At 50.6% G+C, this 11,605-nt stretch overlaps 1 protein-coding gene across 2 annotated transcripts; it reads left to right on the top strand.

Moving 5' to 3' along the window:
• The first annotated feature begins 1,464 nt into the window (after positions 1-1,464).
• DCAF15 (DDB1 and CUL4 associated factor 15) lies at positions 1,465-10,417 on the top strand. Of its 2 annotated transcripts, XM_069082939.1 has the most exons (13): positions 1,465-1,659; positions 4,310-4,407; positions 4,573-4,708; positions 4,984-5,090; positions 5,180-5,319; positions 5,763-5,933; positions 6,684-7,109; positions 7,215-7,306; positions 7,402-7,530; positions 8,049-8,134; positions 8,550-8,654; positions 8,732-8,847; positions 9,779-10,417. In XM_069082939.1, exons 1-13 carry the CDS (start codon positions 1,528-1,530, stop codon positions 9,832-9,834), a joined length of 1,794 nt encoding a protein of 597 aa, XP_068939040.1. In that variant the 5' UTR covers positions 1,465-1,527; the 3' UTR covers positions 9,835-10,417. The 2 variants fall into 2 exon arrangements, with proteins under 2 accessions (XP_068939040.1, XP_068939039.1); XM_069082938.1 differs by having other exon boundaries at positions 8,732-10,417.
• The last annotated feature ends 1,188 nt before the right edge of the window (positions 10,418-11,605 follow it).

Raw genomic sequence — 11,605 nt, 5'->3', positions numbered from 1 at the left:
CTTCCTCTTAATAGGTTCTTAGTGTCTTTGTATGAGAGTGTGCGCAGGATGTTTGGGGGAAATATTTTATTACTACCATTCTTGTTTACGTAAATGCTTTTGCTAAATAACTGAATTTACTGATTGTTAAGGGGAAGTATGCTAGCAGGGGCTCATAAAATGCTAGTGTCGAGAGGTGTTAGTGACAATCCACAGGGTTGCCCCCTCAAACCAAAAGAATAGTAGCAGATACCTCTCTGGTGACTGATTATTCAATTCAATGAATATCTATTCAGTGCTTACTATATATCTATATACAAAGACAAAAGTAAACCCTGCTCTCAGGGATCTTACATTTGGTTTGAGTCATCTTTTGCTCCTTCCTCATCCTCCTGCCTCCCCACCCCATCCAATCAGTTGGCAGGTGCTATTAGCCTTTGCTGTTACAAGATCTCTTACATTTGTCTCTCCCTCTCAGTGCCATCACCCTGGCCTAGAGTCTCATTGTGTCTCCCCTGAACTTTTGTAATCCCCTCCTAACCACGCTGTTCAGTTTCTCCTAAAACCAATCTTTCCTGCACAAGTCACCAGCCCCATTTTGATAACGTCATGTCCCCCCTCTTCTCCATAACCTCACTGCCCATCTGAATAAACTCAAGACTGATGATATTAGCATTCAAGACCCTCCATGGCTTAGTTCCAAACTCCCTTTCCCCTTTCCTGCTACTCCTCTGCACTGCCCCACCCCCTTTATTTACCTTATGGTCCCTCTAGACTGGCCCACTCACTATCCCACTCTATGTGCTCCCAAGTTTTCCCATTTCTATCTTTTGAGACTACGGTAGCCTAAGCCTGAAAGTCATCCTCATTCTTCAAGGTCCAGCTCAGGACTCTGGAAGTATTCCCTGATGTTTAGTTGGGGGGCAGCTCTCCCTGCTCTGAACCTCGTTATGATGTTATCCAGACTCTCATTCTCCCCTGAAGGCAGGCTCTCATCTCTCCCTCCCCAGCCCATAGTAGGTACTTAGGGGCGGGGGCAATGAATGGAAGGATCCAGGTGGTTGCCAGGGTAACAGGATTTGAGTGTAGTCTGTCAGGCACTATCCACAGACACCCCATTGAAGTGGAGACTAGGCCCCTTCTGGACCACAGAGAGCCCTGGGTGCCAGGGCCTCTTATGGTCTCTATGGAAACCTAGCGGCCTCAAGGGGGCGTTTCGATAACGAGATTGACAAGGCCCACTGCCCATAGACTAAGAGTTGTCTGCAGGGGATCTGAGCACATTCTGCTTGTTAATTGGTTAATATCAAGGGGAAGGCGGGGTCAACGGAACTGGCAGCGCATGCGGCCTACCGAAATGCGACTGCGGCGCCAGGTTTACCAATCACCATCAGGGATGGCTTTGATGGACAAGTCGAGCGGGAAGAAGCTCCGAGGTCCGACTCCCCTCCAACCGGCTCGCCGCATCCCTCGGATAGGGCCAATGAAGAGGCGGAGGGGGTGGGGCGACGGGGCCGGTTGCTCCGGAAGTGGAGGGAGGGGGTGAAAATGGCGCCCAGCTCGAAATCGGAGCGGAACAGCGGGGCCGGGAGCGGCGGCGGAGGCGGCGGAGGCCTTGGAGGGAAGCGGGCCGGAGGGCGGCGGCGGGAACATGTCCTCAAGCAGCTGGAGCGTGTCAGGGTGAGAGCTGGACCGAGGCCTGGAAGATCGGGCGGGGGAGGGGGCTCCCGAGGGGAGAACCGGAGAGGGGAGGGCGAGGGGGAGGGCGATCGGGCTGGGGGTGTGCATTCTGGGGGGAAGGGCATTAGAGGGGAAGACGCTGGGAGGGGAGGAGGAGGAGAAGGAAAGGATTGGGGGGGAGGGGGGGGGGGGGGCTGGGCCCTGAAGAGGAAGGGGGAGACGAAGACCTTATGTGGGTGGGTGAGGTGGGTAGTGAGGGGCGAGAGCATCGGAGGTGGAGGAGAAGGTGATGGAGGAAAGCGCTGTCTAGAGGAGGAAGGCCTTAGCAGATGGGAGGAGTGACAGGGAAGGGTGTGATGGAGACCTGGCAGTGGAGAAGGGGTGCCGAGGAATGGGGGTAGTGGTGGGAGAGGGTATTTGAGAGTGGGCTCTCCAGGGCTGGGAGAAGAAAGGGGTGCTTCAGGGAGGCCGCTTCTGGAAGGGGGTAGGCCTTTCCAGTAAGACCATCAGAGAAGGAAAGAAGTTGTGAAGAAGACCATGTTATAGAGCAGAAGCCCCTATACTGGGTGTAAAAAGAGGTGTTGGAGGAAGGAGAGCACAGAGGAAGAGAATGTATAGAGAATAATAAGACCTGATAGTTGGTGTTAGAGATGTGGGGGCGGGTACTGTAAGTAAGGAGATAGGCTGATAAAGAGTAAAGAACTATGAAGGGGATCAGGGTCGAGGGCAATGCTGGGGGGGGGGAAGGTTTATGGTAAAGCCTTGGGTTTGATATGCAGAGGTCTCATCTCAGCTGACTTGAGCTTCATGAAGAACTTGTTTAGATTCATTTTCTAAGCTTCTGCTCACTCACACTCACACATTGTTTCTGTCCCATCAGTACCTGACAAGAAAGTGAAAGCCTAGGAAAGTTGGCATTTCTAGTACTATGTTCAGGGTCCAAGCAGTCCATTCCTAGACACTTACAAAATCTCACTGTGAGCCCAGCTGGGAGCCAGGGAAGGATCACAGGTTTAGAGCTGGAAGGAACCTTAGAGATTATCTATCCTTTTTCAAGTGAGAAAACTGAGGCTTAGTTGTTCAGTCATTTTTTCAGTTGTGTCCAACCCTTCATGACCCATCTGGGGTTTTCTTGGCAAAGACATAGGGGTGGGTTGCCATTTCCTTCTCCAGTTTATTTGACAGATGAGGAAACTAAAGCAAATAGGGTTAAGTACTTGCCCAGGGTCACACAGCTAGTAAGTGTCTTAAACCAGATTTGAACTCAGGAAGATTAGTTTTTCTGACTACAGGCCTGGCATTCTATCCATCCCTCTACCTGAGGCTCAGAAAGAGAACCTAATCTTTAGGGGTTTACATTGTTATTGGGGAGATAAGGTATGTTTGTGTGTGTGTGGTGTATGTGTATACACTGTATCTATCCATCTATCTATCTATCATCTATCTATCTATCTATATCTATCTATCTATATCTCATGCATTGAATGTTTCTTGAGCTTGGCCTTGAAAAATAGAAAAGCAATTGGTATTGAATGCTGCATTTGAGGAGTGGAGTGGGTGCATGGTATTACTGTTTTTGTCATTGACTTGGACTAAAGTATAGATGGTATACTTATCAGTTTTAAGTATTACCAATGTTCTGAAGATGGGAAGGATAATTGAAACAAATGAAATAATCCCAAAAAGTTTCCAGGAGGCTAGAATAATGGGCCAAATATAATTAGATGGAATTTATTAGGGAAAAATGCAAAGTCCTTCATATTGGTTCAAAAAATCAACTTCATTAGGCCAGTATTGAAGGAGGTGTGGCTGGACAATAGCTTATTTGAAAGACTTCTGGGGGATTTGGTGACTATAAGCTTCATATGAGTCAGTGGTGTGAAATGGCAGCCAACAAAGCTAATTCTGGAGACCTTGACATTTGATAATCACATAAAGGGATTGGGGATGGTTAGCCCAGAAAAAAGACTAAAGAAAAGTATTTTATAGTCAAATATTTGAAGATGATATTGTGGGGAAGAAGGCATAGGTTTGTTCCACATAGTCCCAGAGGGCAGTAGTAGGATCAGTAGGTGGGAGTTGCAGAGAGGCAAACTTAGGTTTAGAAAACATTTCCTCACAAAGAACTTTCCCAAATGGAAATGGGCTGTCTTAGGAGGAAGTAACTAACCCTTTCCTGAGGGCCTTTAAGAAAGGGTTCAATGACCTCTTGTTAGGGATGTTATCAGGAGCTTTCCAGTTCAGGTCTAGGTCAGACTGGATGACTGATGTCTGAGCATCCATGTTTTTCTCTATTAGGAAAGTGGGGATGGGGACCTTCTTTAGGAGAGGAGACATGAAAGCAGCAGGATATGGATAAGTGAGAATGGCAGGAGCAAAGAGGGAGAAAAGGCTAACATAAGTTCAAAGGGCAGGTAAATTAGGCTCTGGACAGTAAAGACTGAGGCAATTTGGGTTAAATCTTGAAAATTACTTCTCTGAGAGAAGAAAGTTGGGAAATGGGTTGATGGAGTGACAGGAAGTCAGAGGGAGTTCATTGAGGGAAAGAGGAGAGGATATGTTTAAGAGCAGGGCAGCCTTGGATGGACTCTGCCTCTGGAATGGAGAGAAGCAGTTTTGATACCTGGCCTTCCCTTCTTTCCATCCCCAGATTAGTGGGCAGCTTTCTCCTCGCCTCTTCCGTAAGCTACCACCCCGGGTCTGTGTATCCTTAAAGAGCATTGTGGATGAGGACTTCCTTTGTGCAGGGTGAGGTTGGGACAAGACTGTATGTCTGTATGCTAGGACGGGGCAACAAGGGGTGGGTGGGTGGGGGATGGATGTCAGTATTAGGGGTGAGGTTGGGGGCAGGGGTGGAGGGAGGGAGAATGAGGCTAGCACTTGTCCGGTGCCAGAAGAGTATCCCCTTCACAGGCACATCTTCCTGGGCTTTTCCAAGTGTGGTCGCTATGTCCTCTCCTATACGAGCAACAGTGGCGATGATGACTTCTCCTTCTATATCTACCACCTGTATTGGTGGGAATTCAACGTCCACAGCAAGCTGAAGCTGGTAGGAAGGCGGGGCTGGAGTAACCCCTCTGTGGGCCTCCTCGCCACTTGCTCATCCTTTCTCTTCCCTGGGTGAGGGGCAGTCCCACTCAATTCTCAGTCTGTATCCAGGGCCAAGAGGAAGGAGGCCTGGGTTTGAGTCTCCACTCTTCGAGTACCTCCCCTCCTTGGGGAGGTTTCCTTTTCTAAGTGAGATGAGAGGGTTGGATGAGGTGATCACAAAGGGCCTTCTGTTACTAAATGCTGTTCATGGTTCCTGTGCAATCCTGCCCACAGGTGAGGCAGGTACGGCTCTTCCAGGATGAAGAGATTTATAGTGACCTGTATCTGACTGTTTGCGAGTGGCCCAGCGACTCTTCCAAAGTCATCGTCTTTGGCTTCAAGTGAGGGCTTGTGGGGTGGAGGACAGGGGAGGCTGGGAAGGAAGGAGGAGGGGGTTGATTTCAGCTTAGCCTGCCCCCTGCCCCCTTAGCACCCGGTCAGCCAATGGGATTCTAATGAACATGATGATGATGAGTGATGAGAACCACCGGGACATCTACATTAGCACTGTGGCTATGCCACCCAGAGACCGCTGCCCTAGCTGCCGAGATGCCAGCCTTGCCCATCCTGGTGAGTGGATCTTCGTGTGGCCCAGGCTAGGGCAAGGACCTACAGGATACAAGTTACACTGTGTCAGTGAGAAGGGTTCTTATTGTTAGTGTACAAAAAGGACCAGGGTATTTGAGTCCTGAGGGTGCAATGTAGACATGGAAGTGTCCCAGGCACACACTCTTAGCATGCTTGTGTTCCGTGTGTGTGTGGCAGTTGTATCATAGACGTCCTAGGCTGTGTGTCCTACATGCGGCCCATGCTTCTGCTTGTTGCTTGTTGCGTAGGTGCACTATTTTGTCTTGGGACAGGCATGCGTACTGCAGGCATGCTTTGGAGTGGGTATGTTACAGGTCTCTTTAGATGTGTATTGTTCATGTTTGCTGCATGAGGTACATGTGGAAATGTGTCACCAGCATGGACCATAGGCATTTGTTATAGCTCTGTGTGTGTCTGTGTTTCAGGAGACCCTAGTGCCCATTGCCTGAGACACGGGTTCATGCTGCATACCAAGTACCAGGTGGTCTATCCCTTCCCCACCTTCCAGCCAGCCTTCCAGCTCAAAAAGGACCAGGTGGTGTTGCTCAACACCAGTTACTCCCTGGTGGCCTGTGCAGTCTCTGTCTGCTCAGCAGGTAGGATTGTGGCCCCAAGCCTTGGCTTCAGCCCAGCTGCCTGGCCCTCCCTCAGCCACTTGTAGAGCTGGAAGACACCTTAGTGGGGCACTGTGGTCAGTCCTGGGGGCTCATAGGATTGGAGGGTTGGAAGTACTTTAGAAATCATGTCGTCCAGCCTCCTTGTTTTGTAAGTGGGGAAACTGAGGCTCAGAGAGGTTATGACTTACCCAGGGTTCAATTACTAGTAACAGGATTTGATTTTGATCCAGTGTCTCTTTAAAATGAGTTTCTAGATACCAACTCCATTGTCCACTGAGTGGAAAATGTCTTTCCTTTCTTTGTAGAGCCAGCTTTCTTTCCCCTACCCCATGACTAAGTGAAAGGATTAGACATCAGAGAGAATTTTTCTTCTGTGTGTCTGTTTCTTGATGCTACCTTGGAGCACTGGATCGTAAGATGTGTAGCCAGGAGGTACTTTACAGGTTGTCTAATCAATCCCCTATAGCAGAGAGAATTGAGGTCTACAGAGAAGAAACTGGCCCGCACTATGAGAGCCATAGAACGTAGGCGCGGAAGGAGCCTTAGCTGCCTTTAGTCAGTGCTACCTTAGTCTCTTGTCTCCCATTTTACATCCAAAGAAACACATACCCAGAGAGAAATGACTTGTCCAGGTTCTAGCCCCGAGCTCTCTGGTTTGCCTTTGTAAGTTACGAGCCCTCAACTTCTTTTCCCCCAACCTGCTTCTCTACACAAATCTCCCTGTTCTAGGTGACAGCAGTTTCTGCCAAATCCTCTATGACCGAACCACCCATCCACCAGCCCCACCTGACCCTCCTGGGCCCCCAAGCCGAGAGGATCCCCCAGTGTCCAGAGGACCCTGCCCAGAGGCCACTCCTGCTCGCCCTCCAGAGCCCTCACCAGCTGTTGCCAAAGCCAAGGAATTTGTGGCTGACATTTTCCGAAGGGCCAAGGAGGCAAAGGGTGGTGCTGTGGAAGAGGCCCGACAGCCCCCCTGCCTGGGGGCCTCGGGCAGCCGCTGTCGCCTCCCTTGTGAAGCCCCATCCCTGGACAGGGAGTCAGGACCCCGGGACAGTCCTCCTGACACAGTGCCCCCCATTGCAGAGCCGGGTTATGTCAACTACACCAAGCTCCATTATGTGCTGGAGCCTGGGGACTGGGCTGAACCAGAGGATGGTGAGGAGAGAGTGCAGGTGAGGGGAGGGCAGAACAGAGGCCTGCATCAGACCCCAGAGTCTCACCCCTGTCTATCATCCTGTCCCCTTCTTCCACCACCTCCAGGGTTTGAAGATGACAAAATCTCCCTTCCGTTTGTGGTGACTGATCTCCGGGGCAGGAATCTACGGCCTATGAGAGAGCGGGCAGTTTTCCAGGTATACAGCAAGGGTTGGGGACAGTGAAGGCCACCCTGGGCCAAAGAGGAACGAGCATACGTGTATGTGTATCTCTGACCATTTGTCCATTAAAGGGCCAGTACCTGACAGTGGAACAGCTCACACTCGACTTTGAGTATGTCATTAATGAAGTCATCCGAAATGATGCCACTTGGAGCCACCAGTTCTGCTCGTTCAGTGACTATGACATCGTCATTTTGGAGGTATGTGCCCTCCAGGGTCGGGAGTAGGCATAGGAGACAGAAATGGCATAGAAGGCCTTGTCACCTAAGACCACCTTGTGTCCACTTTGTATGGGTCTTGTAGATACACATTGTCTCCTTAATGGAATGTAAGCTTCTTGAGGGCAGGGACTGATAAATTTTTGTCTTTATATTCCCCAGCACCTAGTACAACAATTTCCACAGAGCAGGTGATGAATACATGCTGATTTAGAGAGGAAGAAGCACTAAACCGAGACAGAAGGACCCGGGTTTGAGTCCTGCCTCTCATATGTTTTTAGCTGTATGATTAGGGAGATCATTTTCCCTTTCTCTAAGTCTGTTTCTTTATCTCTAAAATGGGAATAATATTTGCTCACAACTGAGGGTTGTGAATTAAGTACTTTGCAAAACTTAAATTGCCATAGAAATGTAAGCTGTTATTATTGGGTTCCAGCCTGTGATGCTCCAAGTCTCTGGGGCCTCTCCTCATTGTCCTCCCCTGCTCTCTCCCCTACCAGGTCTGTCCTGAAACCAACCAGGTCCTCATCAACATTGGCCTGCTGCTCCTGGCCTTCCCTTCCCCCAATGAGGAGGCCCAGCTCCGGTGAGGGAGAGGGGAGGGAAGTGCTCACCCCCCCCATTTACCCCAGGCCTGCCACTGACCAAGCACAGGACAATGACACTGCCCCCTTGGCCTTTACTGCAGGCCTCTTAGCTCTCCACTTGACAGCTCTGAAGGTTCAGTTGGAAGAGCGGTCTATCTGGAGTCAAGAGAACCTGAGTTCAGAGCCCTTCTCTGCTGTTTGGTAGCTGGGTGATCCCGGGCCTAGTGCTTCCCTTCTCAAGGTCGTAGTTTTCCCCATCTGTAAGAAGAGGGGCTTGGATGAGGTGCCTTTAAGGTTCCTGACAGCTCAGAATCCTGTGACCCTCTCATTTCCACTCTTCTCCACTCCACCCCTTCCCCAACAGTCTAGGCCATTTTTCCTGGGCCTCAGTTTATCCTCTGTCCTGCCCTCTAGACCAAAGACCTATCATACCAGCTTGAAGGTGGCCTGGGACCTGAACACAGGCATCTTCGTTACGGTCAGCGTGGGTGATCTCACTGAGGTCAAAGGGCAGACCAGGTGAGGCCAAGGCTGATTTAGAAAGAAGGGGGTCTGGCCCACACAGAATCCTGTGTGAGCTTCCTTTTTCCTTCCAGTGGCAGCGTCTGGAGCTCCTATCGAAAGAGCTGTGTGGACATGGTGATGAAGTGGCTTGTGCCTGAGAACAGTGGCCGTTATGTCAACAGGATGACCAATGAGGCACTGCACAAAGGTGGGGCTCAGGCAGTCTCAACGACCCAGCGTTCTCTTCCTCTGCTTGCTTGGCCTGTCGGTCTTCTTATCTGGCTTTGACTTCTGAGGGCACAGAGGCCCCCACCTAAAAACCTGCCCTTCCCCTCATATAAAGGCCCTGTTCATTCAAGTATCAGTCATTGATCTGTAACTGCAACACTAGGACTGTGCCTAGGACTTGTTGTCCCAACTCCAGATAGAATGGAACTAGAGAAGGCCCCAAAGCTAACAGCAGCAAAGGTAGAAGGGGCCGATGGAGGAGTAGGGGGATGGGCAGAGGGAGAGCTCCCGAGGACAGACTAAAGAGGAATCCAGTCTGGAAAGGGAAGACTGAGGGGGAAAAGATTGTGGAAGGCAAGGATGGTGACCTTCAATGAATTCCGTCACCAGATCCCAAAATTAATAGGGTAAGGAGCCTTTATGTTTTTATGCTATGAGATGATTATGGGGACAAAGGGCTGCCCTACTCCTGTGATAGAAATTAACTTTATGGAGACTTGGGACCTCCCAGAGGTGTCAGTGACACAAAGCAGAGATGGGCTCATAAAGGTTTGGCTACATTTGATAGTGTGTATCATATCCTTTATCCTAGAAGTAGCACTGGATTGAAATGCTGGCTCTTTTGTTTACTGTCTGACCTCGAGCATGTCATTTAACCTCTGGGCCTCAGTAGAATGGCCCCTCCAACTCTTTACAATCCTGTGATCTTTCCTGTGTGATTTTGGCCAAGTGTCTTCTCTCTGTGCTTTAGTTTCCTCTGTCAAGTAAGGGGGTTGGATTGGATATTCTGAGGGCCATTCCAGCTTAACTCCTTTGAGCCTATAAACAAGAGGCAGAAAGGGTGCCCAAAAGAAGTTGGGATGTACTTGTCTTGTGTGTGTGTGTATGTGTGTGTGTCCCACCCCCTCCAGGCTGCTCCCTGAAGGTCCTGGCTGACAACGAGCGGTACACATGGATTGTGCTGTGAGGAGCCCGGGGGCTATGGCACCCACTGCTCTGGACACTGACTCGATACTACCTCCTCGTTTTGGGTTGGATTTTGTTGTTACTTGGGGGCTTTTTGTTTCTCCCATCCTGTCCCCTAGTATTAGGTTGGGAGGTGGGGGGTGGGGGTGGGGAGGAAAGGCGCTGGCTCTGGAGGGCCTCCCCCCTCCCCCCTTGGAAGGTGGGGTAGGCTGGGGGAAGGTAAGGCCCCCCAAGAGCCCTGGAGCCCAGATCCCTTTTATTTATGCCTATTTAAGTGGGGGCAGGGGAGGGACCCCTGGGGATATAAGTGGCCAGGGCTACCTAGGTTGCTGAGTTTCTTGGCAAAGAAAGCCCTGTCAGCCCTGGGCACAGGGAAGAGGGCCAAGAGAAGCTTCAAGAGACTCAGCTTCTCCCCACCCCCTCCTCCCTTCCAGGCCTGGGCCTTTGGTTTCATGTGTATTCTAAAAGTTTTCTTGGCTGCCAGTTGTGGATGCCAGTTCCTTGAGGAGGTCGAGTTAGCTGACCCCTCTCCCTGCCCCCTGCCCTATCCCCACCATTCATGTAATAAATGTTTTAATTTCTGAGCCTGTGTGAACTCCCTTCAGGATCATATAAACCTCCTTCCCCCCTCCCCTCCATCAGTCTGTGAGACAGTTGGCTCTGCATCTCATCTTTGCCCTAAAGTTGGGAATATCATTTGTGCTCTGGGTCAGAGACAGAGTGAGTAGTCAGGAACCAGAGCCCTGACCTGCACCAAAGCACAGGCTACAGGACAAAGCTGTGGAACAGACACCAGGCCTGGGGGAGTCAGCTGGTAGCCAAATAACACAGCAGAATTTATTGTGTTTTAAGAAAGACTACAAAAAGGTAGAAAACAGCTCGGGCTCTCTAGACTACCACACGCTTTGACACTTTCACCACCACGGGGAAGAGGGCCTGGCTGCCAGGGCCCACGGTGGACCAGCAGAGTGGGGGGCCAGTCCCCTCAGCTGCTGCACTTGGAGCACACAAAATAGTGATTTTTTTTTTTTATACAATAAGGTCAGGGTTTTTTTTGTTTTTTTTTGTTTTGCCATAAACATCTATCTCACATGTTGAAAACACTGAAAAAATTGGAACGAATAAGGCCATGATGGTTGGAAAAACCCCAACAGCTACCGACTCTGAGTGGGTATCGCTCACAAATCGCACAATAGTTATGTGGTTTAGAGAGAGGGTTAGATCATTACATTACAAAAGCACAGATCTCTGGAAAACTAGAATAGCTAAGAAGGTTCCATGACAAACCAGCATCGTAGAGGGCAGCTGTTGAGGGAGTGGGGGTGGGGAGGGTGATCTTTATGAGTGAGGGCTACCCAGGCCCCTGCCAGCCTACCTGCTCCAGGGGAGGCTGGCCACACTTGGGAGGAGGCACCTTGGCCTTATCTCCCTGAGCTGGGGTAGGCTGGCAGCTCTCAGGGCAGTGTCAGTCTAGCACTGGTCTTTGGAAGCTGGAAGGGAACAAGGAAGTCTGCTCATTCCCCCCCATCAGCTGTCTCTCCCCTGCCCTTGGGGAGGGAGAGGGTCCTGCCACAACTCCAGGCCTGGGTGGGATTGGGTGAGGAAGGGTACTGAGGTGGAGATTCAGCTTGTGAAGGAGAGGGCCTCTCCCAAGGCTTGATGGAGGCCTCAATGCTCCCTCACAGCAGAGGGTGCTGAATAGGGGGTCAGGGAAGGAGACTGATGGGCAGGGCCCTGACCCACAAGCCCTCACCTAAAGCAGTGCCCGGAAC

Source organism: Petaurus breviceps, unplaced genomic scaffold (assembly GCF_028583685.1).
Source record: "Petaurus breviceps papuanus isolate PSGF00001 unplaced genomic scaffold, PetGlider_PUasm1.0 172, whole genome shotgun sequence".
NCBI lineage: Eukaryota > Metazoa > Chordata > Mammalia > Diprotodontia > Petauridae > Petaurus > Petaurus breviceps.
This window is presented reverse-complemented; position numbering and strand designations above follow the sequence as displayed.